This window comes from Pipistrellus kuhlii, unplaced genomic scaffold (assembly GCF_014108245.1).
Source record: "Pipistrellus kuhlii isolate mPipKuh1 unplaced genomic scaffold, mPipKuh1.p scaffold_m20_p_4, whole genome shotgun sequence".
Taxonomy (NCBI): domain Eukaryota; kingdom Metazoa; phylum Chordata; class Mammalia; order Chiroptera; family Vespertilionidae; genus Pipistrellus; species Pipistrellus kuhlii.
This window is the reverse complement of record NW_023425540.1, coordinates 91,293,089-91,313,524: the sequence shown is the minus strand read 5'-3', so window position 1 is coordinate 91,313,524 and position 20,436 is coordinate 91,293,089. Positions and strand designations below refer to the sequence as shown.

The window sequence follows — 20,436 nt, the reverse complement described above, 5'->3', positions numbered from 1 at the left end:
TCAGTCTAGCTTCCCTGGCCCACCTCCCTACATCCAGACACACACAAAGACACCTGGGCTCAGAGATGGGGGCCCAGCAAAGAACCACACTTTGGGACTAAGGGAGCGAAAAGCCACTGGAGTCGGAGGTGGAGGAGGAATCCCAGGGTATCATGCACCCCGCACTTCAGGGGCAGACCCACTGGACCCGCTCTCCTCTCTGCTCTGTCTCTCCTCTCGGGCAACGCTGCTGCCAAGCTCTTTGAAGCCAAAAGTAGCTTGTAAATGTCCTGCTTGGAGATAAAACCTGATAAGACATGAAGCCAGGGGCTGAATCGTGGGTAATCGTCACTTTCACAAGGAACAAATCACGCCTGGAGACAGGCACCAGAAGCCGTGGGCGAGAGGCTGAGATGGAGGGTGCTTACCTGCAGGGGACACCCCCTCCCAGCAGCCCCTGCTCCTGTCTGCACAGGACACCACCCACTGTCTTCCCCATGCTTCCTGCCCCTACGCGCCCTTAAGCAAAGTCCTAGTGCCCAGGGCCTGGGTAGGGTGATGGGTGATCCTGGGGTCCCTTCATTTCTCAGACTGGGGACACACTCATGTAGATGGGATACAGAGGGAGTGGCCGAAGGCAGTACAGCGTGACGTACTTACATTCATCTGATGCTACTCTGTGCAGCCTCCTGAGGGCTCGGCATTTGGGAAAGTAAGTGAGATGAACTTGTCCTAGTCGCTGGCACTGAGGAGCTATTGCCCGGGGGTAGGGTGAAACCTGCAGGAGCTCAGTCTGTGCACACCTATGGGAGATGTGCCCAGGGCACGGCTCAGTGTAGGGGACAGAGAGAGCCACTGGGGTAGAGCCACCAAGAAAGGCTTCTAGCCGAAACCAGTTTGGCTCAGTGGATACAGCGTTGGCCTGCAGACTAAAAGTCCCAGGTTCAATTCCGGTCAAGGGCATGTACCTTGGTTGCGAGCACATCCCCAGTGGGGGGCATGCAAGAGGCAACTGATCAATGACTCGTTGATGTTTCTAACTCTCTGTCTCTCTCCCTTTCTCCCTGTAAAAAATCAATAAAATATTTTTAGAAAGAAAGAAAGAAAGAAAGAAAGAAAGAAAGAAAGAAAGAAAGAAGAAGGAAAGAAAGAAAAGCTTCTGGGAGGATTCTGGCACATGGGGCGGGGGTGGGGGAGAAGGAATGGCAAACACTAGGAGGCAGAAACACAGGGGCATGTTTCTAGAATCGAGTCTGTCTGGTCCAAAGGACTGGGGGCAGGGGATGTGGGTCATAAAAGCAACATATTATACAATAGTTAGAAATAAGGCTGCTGTCATTTGTGGGGTGGAGAATCAAGCTGGAGAGGTGGTGGCTGTGGGCCGAGCCAGCAGAGCCTGTGGGGACCCCTGAGGGAAGTTACCTGGTCTGATGACTGTTTTGCAAAGATCACCCTGGTTGGGGGACCCTGGTTGGGGGAGGCCAGCTAGGAGCTGTCATTATCGTGGGGAGAAAAGAGGGCAAAGATGTGTGGGAGGTGGAAGCCCAGAGCCTGGAGCTCCCCGTGGGCCAGGGTGACAGCAGGTGCAATCTGAGGGCATGGGAGGGCCGCAGGGAGAGGCGGCCTGGGTGTCAGCGCAGGTGAGTCCCACCCAGCTGCCCTGGAGAATGGGCTGCAGCCCGGAGCGTCCTGCCTCCACACGCGTCCCTCATCCTGTTCCCGCCGCCCGTTCCTCCCCCACTCCCCCAGCTCGGTCCCACTCCAGCTGCTCAGGAGGGGCCACTCTGTGCCTCGAGCGCCTTCCCTGCACCCGACCCTTTCGGGAAACCCCCAGCTGAGGCCCCGCACCCCGGCCCCACACCCTCGGACGCCAGGAGGCTTCGGTGTGTCTCGGGCACCGGCGCGCTGGCAGGTTGGGAGCCGTGGCCGAGGGGTTGGGGCTAGGAGCTGGGATCCGCTCCTGTGGTCGAACCTGTTGTCGCCACACCCCCTCCGCCCCCCCTACCCCGCGACCTCGGAAAACTGCAGCGGGGCGGGGCGAGCGCGCCCCCTGCCGGTCAGTCTTGCTCACAGCCTCTGTGACCTTGAGAAGCAGAGGACCTGGATGGAAGTCATGGCGCTGGACCCCCACCAGAGCCTCTTATGGGGCTGGGGGTATGGCGGCCCCCGTCTGTCTTGGCGACTCCTCCAGGCGCACTCTTCATTTGTCTGCCCTACCCTCAGGTGTAAGATGATCAGGGGCTTGCCACACCCCCAGTCAGGGTCACGGCTCTTCCTGGCACTTGTCCCTCAGAAGAAACAAAAGCCATAGGTGAGCAGAAGTCCCAAGCATCGTCCATTAGCTCATCCATTATGCAAGCATTTATTGAGTGCTTCTCTGAGCCGATGAGTGAGACTCGGACGATTTCTTCTTTCTTCCACCCACCCCTTGCCTGGTGTGCACTGACCGGCCTGGCCCGGCCTGGCCTGGCGGCTGCTATTGACTAATAATACAACACCAGGAGCCAGCTGCCCCTGAAAGCAGCCCTTAGCGCACCAGGCTGTGCCTGAGGGCAGCTCTGGCAAGGAGGGTGCATTAAAGTGGAAGGGGCTGGGCCCTCAAGGAGGACGGGGGCTACAGGCCAGAGGTTATGGTGTAACCGACAGGAGGAAGTGCTGAGGGATAATTTTTTTTTAATTTCTTTATTGATTAAAGTATTACATGTGTGTCCTTATCTCCTGGGTTGGGGGATAATTTATGATTCCACATGAGAAACCCATCCCTCACCAGGCCTCTGGCAGCCAGACCCTGGCCATGGCTCTCCGTTGGGCTCCCATGCAAGGGGACCTCAGAATCCACCACTCCTGGCAGCCCCCCCATGGCTTTCCTGCCTCCACCAAGGAGACAGGCTGGCTAGACTCCACAGAAGCCACAGCCCTGCTCAGCTGTTGGAGATGAGGGTGGGGGCCCCTGTGGATGCGATGACTCACAGGGACCTGTAAGCGTGGGATAGCTTTTCTCTGGGACCCCGGGAGTGCCCACACCCAAGCCAGGGTGCTTTCTCCACATAGAATTTTATTCTGAAGGCCACTCTGAGGCCTGGGGAAGGGTTGGGGGGCAGCAAAGAGGCTTCTGGGGGAAGCAGAGGGGAAAGTACCCAGCCCCAGGCTGCAAGCCATTTCCTCAGTCCCACCCAGGACACCCTGGGCTGGGTCTAAGGGCCAGGCACAAAGGGAGGCCTTGCTTGTTCAGTGACAGTTTATTGGTCCTTAGCATTACATCTGTTACCAAGGTCAATTCAGATACACACTGCAGGTAAAAACATGTAAAATAATATAAAAATAAATTGAAGGCTACTTTAATATGTTTACTGAATTAAGTAGTGTAATAAATACTATAATAAGAAAGAAAAGAAAAGAAAGGAGACAGGCTGGGTTCTGAAGGCAGAGTACAGTGAAGTGTTCTGCCAGAGGCTGCCCAGGGAGCTGAGGCCACCAGATCTCGCCCCAGCGCTGGTTTTCTGGCCTGTGACTGAAGGTTGAGGGAGAGAAGCGTCCAATCTTTAAAGATTGAGCAGGCTTACCAAGGAGGCGGGGAGGAGGAGGTACTGGCCATCAGACCTGCAGGGAGGGGGTGGTGTGGCTTCTCCCTCTTCCCCCAGTGGGAGTGCTCCCAGCTGGACTGTGTCTATTCCAATTATGCATTAAGAACTGGGGGAATAGTCCTGGCCTGTTTGGCTCAGTGGATAGAGCATCAGCCTGCAGACTGAAAGGTCCAGGGCTCAATTCTGGTCAAGGGCACATGCCCGGGTTTCAGGCCCTATCCCCAGTAGGGGGCGTGCAGGAGGCACCAATGATTCTACCTCAATCTCATTGTTCTTTCTCCTCCCTTCCTCTCTGAAATCAATAAAATATATATCTGGGGAAATAACCGCAGGATGGGTGTGGGGACCCACTGGACCCACTGTGAAATGAATCTGAGCTAAAATTTCATTGGCCACCTGACCTCCACCAGCCCCTCCTCTCTCTGGCACAATATTGTGTTTCCTGGATGGTATCCGCTTACTGTTTTATTTATTGATATGAAAGAGAGAGAGAGAGAGAGAGAGAGAGAGAGAGAGAGAGAGAGAGAGACTTGTTCCACATATTTACGCATTCATTGGCTGATTCTTGTATGTCCCCTGACTGGAAATCGAACCCACAACCTTGGCATATTGGGATGATGCTCTAACCCACTGAGTTACCCAGCCAGGACTGGATGGTATCAGTTTAGAGCCAGTGTCCAGAATGCCCAAAGTGTCTGATCATTTCCTTTTTCCCACACAGGCTCTCTGATAAAAGGCTGCAGGTCTAGGTCCCTTTAGGAAATTTCTGCTGGAAGAAAACTGAATGAATACATTTTGGCAGAGTTCTTCCATAAGGGGTCCTGATCTCCCCTTCCGTCTGGGAGTTCCGGGTCTGTAAACCGAAGTCTGGGGATTGAGCGGTCATGACTGTTTTTATGATTCAAGTTAGACTTTTGTTCTCTTGACCTAGAATTCTTCTGCTTACACAGATCAAGTAAGAATTCAGTAGGCTTCCCATCTATTATCTCCTAGGGACAGCATGACCAACGAGCCAGTGCCATAAATCAATAAGAGTTGACTCTGATTGTTGCTTTGACTCTATTAGGATAACCACGCCCACCTTGATTTTGGCCATTAAAAGTGCCTCCACTTTGGACCTTGACATCTCAGGGTCCAATGTCCCCACTGCCTTTAGGTTTCCCTGTTCCGTGGCAGCAGTTCCGGCAGAGACCAGTGACCACAGAGCCCTTCTGGGATGCCGGCGCTTCCCTGGCGAAGGTGGTGACAGGGGTGTCGTCTGGGCACTCCCAGGGCGGGTCTTAAATGACATTCCACTCACCTCAGCCTTTGGATTCCTCTCTCTGGAGTGGACTAAGGCAGGTCTGGCATTTCCACTCCATTTAGTGTGGGCCACTTTTGGGTCCATGTCAGCCAACTAAACAAACTATCAAACCCTTTCTAACCTCAACATTAAATTTAGAATCTCTGCTCAGTGAGCCCCTATCAATAAATTCAGCCTCATCCATTATCCCTCCCCTTAATATTTATTCCCACTTTTGCCAGTCTTGTCAATATAAATTGCAAAAATCGTGTAGTTCTTTTGGAGTATAGCACAGTGGTCGGCAAACTCATTAGTCAACAGAGCCAAATATCAACAGTACAACAATTGAAATTTATTTTGAGCCGAAAGCCGACTTCTGCGCATGGGCCACAAAGTTTCAATCGCACTGTTCATGCGTGCCCGGACATGGTGTGTTGCGGAAGAGCCACACTCAAGGGGCCGAAGAGCCGCATGTGGCTTGAGAGCCACAGTTTGCCGACCACCGGTATAGCACACCTCCTCATAGGTCACATTTTGCACCTCCCCCTACAAGGCCTGGGATGTGCCACGTTCACTGCCATCTCAGTGCCTTAGCACACGCTGTGCCTCCTCTGCCTGGAAGCTCTCCTTGCTTTTCTCGTCTGTCACTGTTGCGTTGAGATGACCCCCCTCCCTGACCACTGGAGGCAACGCACAGTCCTCTAATCACCCCTCCACACATCCTGGCGTCATTACTCTGCTGTAGCTGCTCATTCCTTTTCGTCATCTGACACGAATCTAGTGTATCCTCAACTATGCCATAAGACCTTGAGGGCCCCTTTGTCTTGCACCCGCCTGCATCCTCAGCACCACGGCAAGAACCTGGCATGAAGCAGATGCTCAATAAATATTTGTGGAACAAATGAAAAAAATTGTGCAAAGCCTGACCTTGTACCCTGGCGCCTCTGATGTTTTTAATAAACACAGCAGGCCCGGGCTTCATTTGTTTATTCATTCCCTAATTGTTCCACAGAGAATTCAAGATGGGAAGGAGGGTTTCAGCATCACCCGCCCTCCCAGATGGCAAGAACTTCAGCGCATGTGCAATGAAGCGTGGCCGCTGTGCCCTGGGAATGTGTGGACTGTCGGCCGTGAGCCCCATGAACCCCAACTTTGGGCAGTCAAGGTGATGGAGCAATAGATGCTTTCCTCAGCCCCAGTGAGGCAAGCAGCAGCCACACAGATTGTGAAACGCGGTTCAGAATTTCTCCTCTTGTACCTGAGAGATCAAAGGCCTGTCCCCTCATCCCACTCCCACCCCAGGTCACAGATCTTCAACACTCTGGCTGCCTGGAAGGGTTTAACCAGAGTGAATCATGCAGTGACTGAGGCTGGAGCAGCTGGCCGGGGCGGCCTTTGTCAGGAGATGGGCACCAGCTTTGGTGAGGGCCAGAGTCCATCTCAGGTTTGGGTCCCACAGGCAGGAAGGGGGCAGTGGGCTGAGAAGAAGTAAAGGAGGGGTGCAGTGTCATTCACAGATGAGCCAAGCCTAGAGCCCACTCCCTGAGGCCAAGATGAGCTGACACTGGGCCCTGCAGGCCCATTCTGGCAGCAGGATATGGGCCAGAGGTGGCAAGCCAGTACTTTTCCAAAGGAGAACCAGTGCGGAGTCAAGGCCTTGGGAGCCTCCTGATGTTTCAGCCACCCCCTTCCCTGTTTGAATATCCAAGGTTTCAATTCCAAGAAAGGGTGGCCAGAGGGTGGTCACTTTGCAGTGGCCATCAGGTGGTTGAGGGCTGCCCACCTACTTCCCCTGGGAGGCAGAAGTTTCTTTGTCTGAAAGAAAGGAAGGAGGGGGGAGAAAAAACAATCCTTGCTCAATTATGTTTCAGATACTATTCCCTACACCAGTGTTTCCCAAAGTGTGGCACGCATACCCCCAGGGGTACGGGAAGAGTCTGGGGGGGGTACGCGTTGCACCGGAGTTTGGTGGGGATATGCACTGCACCGTGCTTAGCTGCGCCTAATTCTATGTTCTCATGAGTACAAGGGGTACTCAGCGTTACGAAAATTATAGAAGGGGTACACATATGTCAGAAGTTTGGGAAACACTGCGCTACACTAACACCCTCCACTCCAGCCTGCAAGCCAGGGGAGCTAAGAGGATCCAGACACAGCTTAGGGGAGTCTGTGTGCCCCATCACAACCTAGAGCCTGTTCTTCCTGCATGCAGACAGAGGGTAAATTATTACAAGGACAAAAGCATCTCCCCACCTTTTCATGCACCAGCCCCTTCAGACACCCTAATGTAACCTCAATGCTGCAGCAAGCAGGTGCTGTCAGCAGCGCCATTTTACAGAGGATGAAACAGACTAGGGACTGGCCACAGTCTCACAGGTGGCAAGTAAGATACTGGGATTTGAGCTACAGGGTTTTGGGAGGAGTCCAGAGGGGGGCTGGGTATGCACACAGACATGAGGTGACTTGTGAGCATTTGTGTGACCTGGAGAGCAAAGGCCCAAGAGGAGGCTGAGCTCAGACAAAATGCAGGAAAATGAAATACAACTCCCCAAAACAAACTACGGGTAATAATAATACTGCCGACAGGAGCGCCTGGATGAGCTATTACTACGTGCCAGGCCCCAGTGCACAGCCTTGACCCTCAGCCTCCGCCCAGCCCCGCCTCCCTCTCTAGTCAGGGGGAAGAGCCAGGTCTCAGGAGAAAGTCCTTCGCCTCGTTCACCCTCAGGTGTCCCTTCTGTGGATGCATGTGATTAACCAGGCACAGGAGGCAGGACGTCTGCTCCTGACCCTGTCCTGCAGCTGCCTTTTGGGGTGGCCGTGGGGAGCCCTGCAGCTGCTTTGTTAACCCCCATGCCGTCACTGTCAGCGGATGAGAAGAGTATGCCCCTCGCCAAGAGCCTCGAAAACGTATGCCGGGCCTGTGCCCAGCTGCCTGATGGCAAACCCACCGTGAGGGACGAACTTCAGTGAGCTGCTGAATATTCAGAAGCGCGACTGCCCCTTCTTGGGGCCATCGTTCAGGAACTCGTGGCCCAATCCGTTGCCACACTTGCCACAGGAGACCTGGGAGGAGCGCAAAAACAGCCACGTGAGCTTCCGGCCACAAAACAGCCACAGCAACGGCCCCACCTGCCACCAGCGGGCGATGTCCTCCCCACGCCCATTTCCCAAGGTAACTGATGGCGGGAGGGGTTGACCTCCATCCTGGAGCCTGCACAGCAAGTCGTCCTATTTCCCTGTTCCCACCAAGACCCCAGGCTGTCTCATAGTTTGGCAGCTTCCCTGGCTGAGGCGGGAGGCCTGGGATAGACAGGACAGGCTCTGAGCCCCTAGAGAGCAGGGGGAGCAGAGGAAGGGAGGGGCGGCCAACACCCCGCTTCCCACCCGTCCTGCTACCACCCACCTTTAGGGCTTCGGGCCGGTTGTGCTCTGGGCGCTTGGCCACACTGTCAGCATGGATGGTCTCCGTGAAGGCTGGCCACGGGGATGAGTGCGCGAACTTTGAGCGGCTGGAGAAGAGCTCGTAGCCACACTTGGCGCACACGTAGACACCTGGAGGCCGGAGGAGAGGCAGAAGCAAAGACGCTGCCTCCAGCCTCTTTGGGGTGAGCTCCCCGATCCCTGACCCGGTAAAACGTAGCACCCTCCGCAGGCGCAGAGTGAGTGCACACCCTCCCCGCACCCCCACCTGGGAATTGGGGAAGTCACACACTGAGTTCACACTTAGTTGGTGTTTTTGTTTTTTTTTAAGTAGGTAGATTGTTTGTTAGTTTGTGGGGGGTTTTTGTTTGTTTGTTTTTTTGTTTTTTTATTATAAATATATTTTATTGATTTTTCACAGAGAGGAAGAGAGAGGGATAGAGAGCTGGAAACATCGATGAGAGAGAAACATCCATCAGCTGCCTCTTGCACACCCCCCACTGGAGATGCGCCCGCAACCAAGGTACATGCCCTTGACCGGAATCGAACCTGGGACCTTTCAGTTCGCAGACCGACGCTCTACCACTGAGCCAAACCGGCCTCGGCTAGTTTGTGTTTTTTATTGATTTCAGAGAGGAAGGGAGAGAGAGATAAAAACATCAGCGATGATGCGTCGGCCTGCAGACTGAAAGGTCCCGGGTTCGATTCCGGTCAAGGGCATGTACTTTGGTTGCGGGCATATCCCCAGTAGGGGGTGTGCAAGAGGCAGCTGATCGATGACTCTCTCTCATCGATGTTTCTAACTCTCTATCTCTCTCCCTTCTTCTCTGTACAAAATCAATAAAATATATATTTTTTTAATTTTTTGGGGAAAAAAATTCAGCGATGAGAGAGAATCATTGAGAGGCTGCCTCCTTCACACCTTCTACTGGGGATCGAACCCGCAACCCAGGTATGTGCCCTTGACAGGAATTGAACCTGGGACCTTTCAGTCTGCAGGCAACGCTCTATCCACTGAGCCAACCCAGCTAGAGCACATTTAGTGGTTCTTAATAAGTCCCAGAGACCAAGAGAGTCATTTTTCACTCTTATTTCATCGACTCCTCTCAACAGCCCTTGAGACCTATCCATTGTACAACGAGGAACCTGAAGCCCCACGATGCAAACCACTCAGCTGGAGGGTGTGCAACCAGGAAGAAGCCCCGGAAGTCTGATGAGGACACAGCACGCTCACCCTTCACAGGCCCACACAGGGAGGCTATGGCCTGGCCAGCACCACCACCCAGCCCCTTCCCTTCCCAATGGCTGTCCTGTCGCTCAGCGGAGCCTTGAGCTAGACTCCCAGCCACAGCCACGCTGGCTCTCCCTGTCCGAAGAGAATGGCTCCAGAGAAGAGGCATCCAGGCCAGACAGGGGGTCGGGGAGAACAGGTTTTAACCTCTCATCAGAGAGCACTTTGAAGGGGGGGGGGGGGGGGGCGAGGGAAGGAGAAATTGACTTACAGAACAGGGAGCAGGTATCCCTTACCCACTTCCTGGCCCAGGGACAGTCTCCCCGGAGTCCCTGAACTACTCAGCCTTTACCAGTAGCTGCAGGAGGAAGCAAAGAGGAACCGGGAGCAGCTGCAGTCACTGGTGTGGCAGAACAGCCTGAGGGTTTCAGGGAATGGCTTTGGCCAGAGGGTATCAGATATCCTTAGGTGCTCAGTGTCAGAGCCTAGTCCTCTGGACAGCTGATACCCACCAGATTCCATCCCAAGTAAATCGCTGCCCTAGTCTTGCCTATGGCACGTTTTTACCAAATTAGTCCATTACCAAGCAGCACCGCCCAGAAGGGGACTCAGCAGGGCTTCTCAGAGCCTGGAGCCAGTGCTGAGAGCTGGCCATGCCCCAAACCCCTCCCAGACCCACTCCCCGCACCCCGCCCAGGCTGTCCAGTCAAACTTCACGGCCCTGGCCACTCCTGGTCACCCAACCCGGGCCCCGGGCAGGTGGGGGAGGCACCAAGGCCAGCACATTCGGATCCGATCGAACGGGGACGTTCTGTGCTTCTGGCTCAGCTCGCGGGTCCCAGGAAACGGGGTCGGGGACAGGGTGGGGGTATCCTCAGAGAGAGGGAGAAGCCACGGCCCCTGGACAAGACCCTCTTCCACCGCGTCCCTCCGAAGTCCAGATCCTGACCCGGAGCCCCGCACCCCATGTACCCTGACCCCACTGATTCCCCCCGCACACGGTCACGTTCACATTCAAAGGCTTTCCTCCTCGAGGAGAGTGAACCCCCTAATGTCCTCCTCCCCTCAGGCACCCCTACTCTCCGAGCCCCCCAGATTCCTCCCTCCTCCGTGATCCCAGTTATCTGCACGCGCTCCTCCCCGCGCGGTCCCCCCGCGCCGCCCCACTCCCGGGACTCCAGGGCTCCATCCCCACCCGAGGGCAGACGCGCGCCCCGCCCCGCTGCTCTCCCCGGAGGCCACAGGCTGTACCCGGATCAAAGTGATTCTGGAAAACCTCGCCCCCGTAGAAGCTGCAGAACGACATGGCGCCGACCCGACCGCTGCACGGACGCCGCTCGCTTCACTAGGGTCTGAGGCCACCGGCAGCCAGCCTGCACCCAGCCCCACGCCCGAGGCCCCGCCCCCTCCGGGAGACCAATCACGTTCAGGGATGCCGCGAGGCCCGCCTCTGGAGGGTCCGCCCCTTCCCGGGAACCAATCATATCAGAGTTCTGGGTTCCTCCTCCAGGAGGCCCGCCCCCTTCCGAGACCCCGCCCCCTCCAGCCTTCCCAGTGGGCCCCGCCCATCGAGGAGCCCCGAAGGCCGCTCCTGTGCCGCGTTCCCGCGGGCCAGCGCCAGAGGGCGCCGCCGAGCTGCGCTGGGTTTGGGGTGTGCCCTCTCTGCCCTGGCGCTGAGCCCCGTGCCACAGGCCGTCAACACTCAACACTCAATTCGGACGCCGCGGGAAGAGGTGCCTCCAGCCTTTATTAGACAAGGGGGACAGGCGGGATCTCGCGCGCTTCTTTCAGGCTCCGTCCATCCCAAGACGGCTACAAGTCTCCCGAGGTCTCCAGCTTTTCTTTATCAAGATGCTTCTTTTGGGGACCCTGGGGGAGGGTGGGGAGGGGAGAAGCGTTTATCACAGGGGTCTGGCTCAGAATACAGCCCCTGGCCAGCTGCCTGAGTCACCCAGAGTCGTCCCTGACGGCCCCTCCCATGGTAGTCCCTCCCCTACCTTCTTTCCCAGCAAGAATTAGTGCCCAGGGCTAGACTCCTAAAAGCCCCCTCCTATGGGTGAGTGCAGGGGCATCCTGCCACCCCAATCTGCTCCAGCTTCCCCCCTCTGGAGCAGGGGGAATGTGAGGTCTGAGCCCCAGAGGAGGGAGATGGGAGGGAGGGGGGCTCACCATGAAGACCCTTTTCTCTTGGGCTGTCTGGAAGCGGCCATGTCCAAACTTGGAGGTGGTGTCTATGAACTTGAGTTCAATATTCTCCAGGGCCCGGCGACTGTGGTGCACCAGGAGGGACTGGGAACCCGTGGGAAAGGAGAGCCTCAAAACGGAGGTTCCCACCCCCTCCCGGAACCCCTCCCCCCCATCCACCCACCCGTCTCCTGGCAGAACCCCTTCCTTTTTGCTGTCCCCGTCCACTGCCCCTCTTCTGAACAGGCTGGAGGACAGGGCAGGCCACCACCCACCCCTCGCAAACCCCCTGGGCTCCTGCTCCGCCCGTCCCCCGATGCCGGCCGACTGCCTGCCTGACCTTCCTCAGGGTGATGACCCGCTTCTTGGTTCCCGCGATGCACCCCTTCAGCATGACGAAGTCGTTGTTGACTTCCCCATAGTGAGGGAAGCCGCCCTGTGGGGAGGTGGGTTGGGATCCAGTTTGAGTTAGGGGGCAGCTGGCCCCACCCCCTCCAGGAGCCTTCCAGAATCTTCCAAACTCCCTGCTCAGCTGTCATTGGGAGGAGCCAGAGCTGGCCCCTCGCCAAGAATGACCCTCTATCCCTGATCAAAGCAGCCTCTGAGCCACACCCTGGGTCTTCTCCCACAGCACATCATTCCACAGTTTTACTCAGGGGGAAACTGAGGCTCGGAAGGGTGGACTCCCCAAGGCCACAGTCAGAGCTGCTGCCCGCTGCCCCCCTGGCAGCAGCTGAAGTGTAAGCTACCTGCAGAGGGAGCTCCGAGGGTGCGGGAAGGAAGGGGTTTGGTGGGGCCTGGGCTCTTGGGGCATCACAGCTCTCCCACACACACCTACCCCCACCACGTGCTCACCAGGCCCCCTCAGCCAAACTGGCTGCCCAACCTCACCAGCGGCGTGATGGACTTGTCCGTCAAGTCGTAGCTGGTGGACGCGTTATTCTTGACCACCTTCCCGTCCTCTTTGTGGAAGCCCCGGCCGATGCGGTAGATCTGCCAGGAGGACAGGGCACATGGAGGGCAGCAGGTGGCCTCTGGGGCCAGCACTGTGTCCACACCCATCAGATGCGGTGCCTCGCAGAGCCTGGGGGACGGGCAGTGTCTGGGTCGCGGACCCCGCCTGCCGGTCTGGCCACGGCGCCCCCCGCCCAGGACTCGGGACACACCTTCTTGTTGAGCTCCGTGCGATGGTGGTAGCCCTTCTGCCCGGCCCGGGCGATGGAGCAGCCCACGCGGGCGGGGTGCCAGGCGCCGATGCAGGCCACTTTCCGCAGCCCCTTGTGGGTCTTCCGAGGCAGCTTCTTGGTGTGCCAGCGGCTCGTGACCCCTGCGGGCGGGAGGGGCTGGTGGCTGAGGCCAGGCGGCCCCGCCTCCAGGCAGCCTCCCGGGAGCTGCCGTCCCTCCCCCCTCGGCCCCACCTTTGATGCCCCGGCCCTTGGTGACGGCGATGACGTCGATGACCTCGCTCTGGCTGAACACGCTGTGCACCGGCACCTGCTTCTCCAGCCGGGCCTGGGCCCAGGCCACCTTCTCGGCCACCGTGCCGCCGTTCAGCTGGATCTCCATGATGTGGGCCTTCTTCTGCCGGAAGGGCAGCAGCTTCATCTGGGAGACAGTGTGCCAGGGAGTCCCCAAAGGGGAAGGTGACCAGATGATTTTTAACAATTTGTCCCGTGGCGTTTGGGACAAATTGTTAAAAATCGGGATTTGCCGAAGCCGGTTTGGCCCAGTGGATAGAGTGTCGGCCTGCGGACTGAAAGTTCCCAGGTACGAGTCTGGTCAAGGGCATGTACCTTGGTTGTGGGCACATCCCCAGTAGGGGGTGTGCTGAAGGCAGCTGATCGATGTCTCTCTCACCAATGTTTCTAATTCTCTGTCCCTCTCCCTTCCTCTCTGTAAAAGATCAATAAAATATAAATTAAAAACAAAAAACAAAAAACAATTTGTGCTGCGTCCCGTGGCGTTTTAAACACCACGGGACGTGGGACAAATTGTTAAAAATTGGGACTGTCCCGCCAAAAGCGGGACATCTGGTCACCTTACCACCATAGGGTCAAAATCGCATTTACAGACACCGCACGACTGCTGTGACCTCTAGCAGGGTGGCATGCCTGCATTCCTTCAGTAGACATTCCCGTGCCCGATCTGGCTACATGTCATGTCCTGTGCTGGGCACCGGGGTGCAGCACAGGATGTGGCCAGGGTCCTGGTCCTCACAGAGCCCCCTTCTAGCTGGGAAACAGAAGCCAAGGGTCTTGGAGAGGGCTCCGTGTTCTGGGGGACTTTTAAGGGGGAAGGGAATAGTCATTGCACGTAGGGTGGTCCCGGAGGGCTTCTCTGAGGAGGTGACGCCAGTAATAAGAAGGAGCCACTAGCCGAAACCGGTTTGGCTCAGTGGATAGAGCGTCAGCCTGCGGACTGAAAGGTCCCAGGTTCCATTCCAGTCAAGGGCATGTACCTTGGTTGCGGGCCCATCCCCAGTGGGGGGTGTGCAGGAGGCAGCTGGTCGATGTTTCTCTCTCATCGATGTTTCTAACTCTCTGTCCCTCTCTCTTCCTCTCTGTGAAAAATGAATAAAGTATATTAAAAAAAAAAAGAAAGAAAGAAAGAAAAAGAAGAAGCAGCCAGTAGGTGAACATCTGAGGCTTCTGGGATGGAGAGAACCATGTAAGCCATGGCCCTGAGACAGGGAAGATCCTGAGAAACTGGGAGGACAGCACGAAACCAGTGCGTCTAGAGCAGTGGGCAACCTCGTTAGTCCACAGAGCCACATACCAACAGCACAACGATTGAAATTTCTTTGGAGAGCCACATTTTTTTAAACTTAAACTTCTTCTAACACCACTTCTTCAACAGACTCGCCCAGGCCGTGGTATTTTGTGGAAGAGCCACCCTCAAGGGGCCAAAGAGCTGCATGTGGCTCGTGAGCCGCAATTTGCCGACCACGGGGCTAGACCATGGGGAGCAAAGAGACATGAACAACGTCTTGTAGGGTGTTTTATCCCAAGTGTGGGGTCTGATGCAATCTAATTCGTATCTGTAAACGTCTCTGGCTGCTGCTCTGTGAGGCACAGGCCGAAGGCAGGTGGGAACGCACAGGGGGGAAACAGGAACACGGTTGGGTCGCAGCAGAGAGCTCAGCAGCGAGTACTGTTGGAACACCTACTGCCTACGAGGCTCCTGGCAGGTTCTGGAGACACAGCGCTGACCAGGCAGCGCAGCCCCTACCCCCAAGGAGCTCAAGGGAGATGGACGTTAACCAATGACACAGGTAACTAGGAACTGCAAGGGTGCAAGTAACTGGGCAGGGGTGGGGGAGAAGGAGGGAGTACCCCTGCTCAGGGCCTGTGAAAGCCTTCCCTGAGGATTAGGCACCAAGGAATGTTCCAGATTAAGCCAGAGGGTAACCTGTCAGCCCACATCAAGCCAGACGCCATGTGCAAATGTGGATGCACATGCACACACACACACACACACACACATGCTTATAGCAGGACCCACAGGGAGGCAGCTGGCCTTCTACCCAGGCATTTGGCAGGAGGCCCAAGCCCTTTGGGGCATCTCAGGGCCTTGGTTGAGCACCGGGCATGGGCAATGCCCATAGCCTCAGAGCGCACTGGCCCCCAGCATTTCATCCCTGGACTGCAGACAGCCAACCCGTTGGTCCTGAGCCCAGGACTCGCGGTATTTTTAGGCTGACATTTGCCAGGGCTCCTGAGCTGGGGTGGGGGAGGGGGAGGGGGAGCCCCGCAGTGACCTGGCTGGCCGGGTGTGGGCTGAGGCTGAGGGGCTGACCTGGGTGTGGACGATGACCCGGATGACCTTGCAGTACTTCTTCATGGCGGCAAAGTCCTTCTGGAGCTGTTTTTTGCCATCAGCATCACGCCACCTCTTGCAGGCTTTGGTGAAGGCCTTCTTCTTGCTCTTGTGCCTGAGCCGTGCACAGAGGGTGCTCAACTGGGTGGTTCCCTGGGCCCCACCCACCTGCCACCCTCCAAGCATGGGTCTTAGACCAGCAAATGTCCCCTGCCTTCCGCCTTTCCCTGCTGGCGGAGGCCCCGGGCTGGCTCCAGTCACCACCTATAAGCACAGACAGTCCCGCCCTCTCTGGGCCTCAATGTCCTCCTCTGTAAGCGAGGCCTTCTCCCTGCCTCCTAGGGCCTGTGGGTGAGTGCCAGATGTGCAGGAGTTTGGGAAAGGGGCACGCTGGCCACCCGCCCACTCCGAGATGGCTGCTGAGCTCGCTTCAGAAGCAAACAGCTGTACTGCACACTGTTCCTAACCCTCCCTGGAACTCTGGTCGACAGGCACCGTAATCCCTATTCTACAGATGAAGAGGCCAAGCTCACAGAGGTCAAAGTCCCTGGATGAGGCACAAGTTGAAAACAATAAAAATAGAGAAAACAAGACCAGTTGGCATTTGCCAAGCCCTTTCTCTCCTGAAACCTTGACCCACCTTGTCCATCCAATCCTCACAGCAGCCCCAAGATGCAGGGACACTCCGTTTCCATTGGATGGTGTCTGTGACATGCCTAAAGGTGAGGGTGGGGTTGAGGGGCTGACCTGGGAGTGGCCTCTTAGGCTCTATGGTCACAGGGCCTGCTCTGACTCCAGGCCCACAGAGGGCCAGGGCTGGGCTGTGCCTACATGAGGAGGAGTGTGCCTGTGAGGGGCCTCAGGTGTGGAGGAGGGGGAGACTTATACCAAGGAAGACTGAGGCCTGAGAAGGCCTTTCTTTCTGACCAGAAGAGGTTGTCAGCTGGCTGTTTCCCTTTTCACCCTGGCTGATAGGAAGCTCGGAGCCCTCTCTGACATTTCATCCAATTAGTCCCTTACTTAACCCTGAGGATTAGAACACTTGCTTCCTTTTTTTCCTTTCTCCCAATTTCCTCTCGAGACTCCTAATACCCATCTTTTACTGAATTGAAGGCACCTTTCACACACACACACACACACACACACACACACACACACACTTTCCTGCCTTTCACATACGTTGACACTTCTGCCCACCCCCATCATTCCGACACCGGGATGGGGAGCCAAGGGCCCCCGCGCCCTCCCCTCCAGCCCACAGGGCCGCCCGGGGGCCCTCACCAGTCCTTGTAGAAGCGCCGGCGACACTCGTCGCTGAGGTGCTCTGCAAAGATGGTCTTGAAGCTCCGCAGGCCGCGCGGGGTGGCCACGTAGCCCACGACGCCCACCACCACCAGAGGCGGCGTCTCCACAATCGTCACGGCCTCCACCTCCTCCCGCTTGGAGATTTCTGGATGAGACCCAGACGCAGGCATGGAGGAGAGCTTCCAGAGCCCGCGGGGGAGGGAGACAGAGGGGAGGAACCAACTGCAGCCCTCCTGCCTGAGGGAGGACGGAGCACCAAGCCCAGGGCTGCTGGTACAGAGACCCTCCCAACCAGAGCCCTCAGCCTGCCTGCTCCCTCCCTTCTCTCCCTCTCTGCCTTGGCATGGAGCAGCTGCTGGTCAGGGCCCCACAGGTGGTCCATGCGAGCTCTGCCTCTGAGATCTCAGGCAAGGCTGGACCTCCTCCTGCCTCAGTTTCCCCACAAGACCATCTGGAAGTTGGCTAGGAGAGCAACAGCCAAGACAGCATCCCCCAGAGGGTGGGGTTAGGCCTCCTTTAGTGGGACACAAATGATTATTTTTTATTTTATAGTTACAAATGTATGTTGATGAGTTCTAGGGAAAAAACCTGTAACTTGTCAGAACCCATGACTTTATAGATGTTATTACTGAGGCTATTACAAAGTAAAAGAAGTTATTTGTTTAAAAGATATATTGGGAGCCCTGGCCGATGTGGCTCAGTTGGTTGAGCACATCATCCCATACACCAAAAGGTGGCCGGTTTAATTCCCAGTCAGGGCATATGCCCAGGTTATGGTCTAAATCCCTAGTATGGTCCATGCAGAAGGTAGTCAATCAATATTTCTCACATCAAGTTTTTCTCTGTCCTTCTCCCTTCTCTCTCTGAAATCAATAAAAGTATTTTTATTTAAAATACATATGTTGGCCGAAACCAGTTTGGCTCAGTGGATAGAGCGTCGGCCTGCGGACTGAAAGGTCCCAGGTTCGATTCCACTCAAGGGCATGTACCCTGGTTGTGGGCAAATCCCCAGTAGGCAGCTGATCGATGTTTCTCTCTCGCCAATGCTTCTAACTCTCTATCCCTCTCCCTTCCTTTCTGTAAAGAAATCAATAATATATATATATTTTTTTTTAAATAAAATACATATGTATACACACACATACATTCAGTGGTCGGCAAACTCATTAGTCAACAGAGCCAAATATGAACAGAACAATGATTGAAATTTCTTATGAGAGTCAAATTTTTTAAATTTAAACTTCTTCTAATGCCACTTCTTCAAAATAGAATTTCCAGGCTGTGGTAACTTGTGGAAGAGCCACGCTCAAGGGGCCAAAGAGCCAAATGTGGCCCGTGAGCCACTGTTTGCCGACCATGGATTTAGGAGAACCCTGGCTGATGTGGCTCAGTTGGTTGAGCACTGTCCTGTACGCCAGAAGATGGCAGGTGCAATTCTTGATCAGAGCATACACCCAGGTTGTGGGTTCGATCCCAGTGGGGCATGTGTGGGAGGCAACTGATCAAAGTTTCTTTCTCACATCAGTTTTTTTCCTTCTCTCTTCCAATCAATAATTTTAAATAAAGATAAAAGAACTAATATATATATATATATATATATATATATATATATATATATATATATGGAGATGAAAAACAGGTGAGTGGATGCCAAAAGGTTGGGGGAGGGGTAGCTGTGGCTATAAAAGGGCACCAGGGAGACCAGGGCTATAAAAGGGCACTGGGATGGAATATTCCGAGGTGGTGGGTACACACGTACACATGACAGAGCTGTATAGAACTAAATACACATGTGCACACCCAAACACAGCTGGGGAAACATGGGTCAGCAAGCATCCTGCTGTGACATACAGTTTCCCATTGGCGGAGATGAGGTGAGGGGCACACAGAATCTCTCTGTCTTGTTTCTTACAACCACGTGTGAATTATAATGACCCCAAAACAATAAATACAATCGGGTGCTTGCCTTTGACTCCTAGCTCCTCCATCTATTGTACTAATGGGGCCACTGGCACGTCTTACAACCACCCCATTTCTTCATCTGTGAACCGGGGGCAATGACAGAACCCACCTCAAGGGGCTGCCATTCCCACAGGCAGGGCCTTGCCCTTCCTGGAGTCCAACCCTGATCTCTAGCATTTGGAAGTTTCTCCCGATCTCCTGGCCGTCAGAGGGACTCTGTCGGAATCCCCCCACCCTGGGACCCTGCTGCGGCCACTCACTGAGCCCTGGCCGGTGCACCTCCCGCAGGGTGTGTGTCATGCCGGCCTTGTAACCCAGGAAAGCTGTGAGGTGCACGGGCTTGCTGGGGTCATCCCGAGGCCACGTCTTCACCTTGCCCCGGTGCCGGCGGCTCCTCTTGTGGGGCAGGAAGCCCAGGTGTCCATGGCGAGGGGCAGAGAACTTCCGGTGGGACTGAGGACAAGAGCAGACAGAGGTCAGAGCTGGGGTCACCCGGGTGAAAATGGTTGGCTGGTCCCAACCCCGAGAGAGAAGCTAGAGACCCCAGATTGACTTGATGCTCGGGGGTCTTCGGTGCCTCCATCTGCCTGTGGTAAAGGATGGGGAGGCTGGCCCAGGGGCAGTGTCGTATGAATGGAGTTAGCAGCAAGTCCTCCTCACCCACATGTTTTCTGCCTCAGTGGGCTCAGCCCGGCTGGGTCCAGGAGAGGTAGGCCCAGATTGGGGCGAGGGTTACAGAGACAGGGGGCCGCTGCCATCCATCCATCTTCCTGCCTGCTCTAGGCCTGGCAGTCCAAGTTCTGGCCCCTGCGGTCCTCTCCAATCCCCTCCTCCTTCACAGGCCCAACAACTACCCCTGCTGGGGGAGCTCCTAACGCCCACCGGCCCCTGCCCAGGAAGCTGGCTTGGTCCAGCTCCAGCCCCCACCCCGAGCCTACTGACCATGGCCGCTGGTCCCCGCAGGTCAGGAGAGAAAGGGGCCTCCCTGTCAGGTGCCCGAGGTCGAATGGCAGGGCCAGGACGCACAACAGCCAGATCCCAGATTTAGCCCCTGGCAGGAGAGCTTGGTCAGCTCCCGTGGCAGGCATGGGCTCCAGTGCCAGGAGCAGGCTTGGCCTGGGCGGAGCAATGGGGAGGACATCAAATGGGCATGGGGACACTTGGAGCCAAGGCTGGACTCCTTTCCTCAAAGGCCCTGGCGACGGGTCACGCCCACTTTGCTTTCCTTCTTGTGAGACTTGCTCCCAGGAACAACTTGGCCTGGTGGGAGGCAGAAGGAAGTCCCCCGGGGGGCCTCTCCCGGGCAGCTGCTGGAGATGAGGGTCTGAGTTCAGGCTGCCGGCATTGGGGCATCCTGTCCTGAGTACTGTGAGCTGAGTACTGTGAGGAGCCAGAGCTGCAGGGAGATGGGGAGGATTGACTCTGGTTCAATATCAGGATCCCTTGACTATAATCCAAGAACATTAAGATACTTTTATGGGCTGAAGTTTCTAATGAAATGGGCATTGAAAGCTCTTATTTTTGATACAAAGATTCTATGGTTATAAAGTCCTGTAGCTGCAGAACCAGAGTTTTATTGGCCTATGATGTTTCTGAGGGTCTGGGATTTTGCATCACTTAATGCTAAGATCCTGTGCTACAAAAAGATCACAACTCCTTATTTTTGTTGT

At 55.7% G+C, this 20,436-nt stretch overlaps 2 protein-coding genes across 3 annotated transcripts; both read right to left on the bottom strand.

Annotated features, from left to right (window-relative positions):
- Window positions 1-5,818: 5,818 nt before the first annotated feature.
- MSRB1 (methionine sulfoxide reductase B1) lies at window positions 5,819-10,905 on the bottom strand. The gene is made up of 4 exons (XM_036409628.2): window positions 10,751-10,905; window positions 8,252-8,400; window positions 7,797-7,911; window positions 5,819-6,660 (listed from the first exon to the last, which is right to left on the bottom strand). The coding sequence occupies exons 1-4, from the start codon at window positions 10,803-10,805 to the stop codon at window positions 6,629-6,631; spliced, it is 351 nt and encodes a 116-aa protein (XP_036265521.1). The 5' UTR covers window positions 10,806-10,905; the 3' UTR covers window positions 5,819-6,628.
- A 322-nt stretch (window positions 10,906-11,227) lies between these two features.
- On the bottom strand, window positions 11,228-19,842 carry RPL3L (ribosomal protein L3 like). 2 transcript variants are annotated; one of them, XM_036409624.2, is made up of 10 exons: window positions 19,709-19,842; window positions 19,027-19,219; window positions 16,781-16,949; window positions 15,479-15,614; window positions 13,102-13,288; window positions 12,850-13,010; window positions 12,575-12,676; window positions 12,024-12,119; window positions 11,669-11,788; window positions 11,228-11,368 (listed from the first exon to the last, which is right to left on the bottom strand). In XM_036409624.2, exons 1-10 carry the CDS (start codon window positions 19,709-19,711, stop codon window positions 11,312-11,314), a joined length of 1,224 nt encoding a protein of 407 aa, XP_036265517.1. In that variant the 5' UTR covers window positions 19,712-19,842; the 3' UTR covers window positions 11,228-11,311. The 2 variants fall into 2 exon arrangements, with proteins under 2 accessions (XP_036265517.1, XP_045427402.1); XM_045571446.1 differs by lacking the exon at window positions 12,024-12,119.
- Between the last annotated feature and the right edge of the window lie 594 nt (window positions 19,843-20,436).

Excerpts from the sequence above, each read along its gene's own strand:
- RPL3L (XM_036409624.2), bottom strand. Across the intron at positions 13,289-15,478 it reads GGGTCATCGTCCACACCCAG|ATGAAGCTGCTGCCCTTCCG; the intron begins GTCAGCCCCTCA and ends ACTGTCTCCCAG. Across the intron at positions 13,011-13,101 it reads CAAGGGCCGGGGCATCAAAG|GGGTCACGAGCCGCTGGCAC; the intron begins GTGGGGCCGAGG and ends TCCCGCCCGCAG.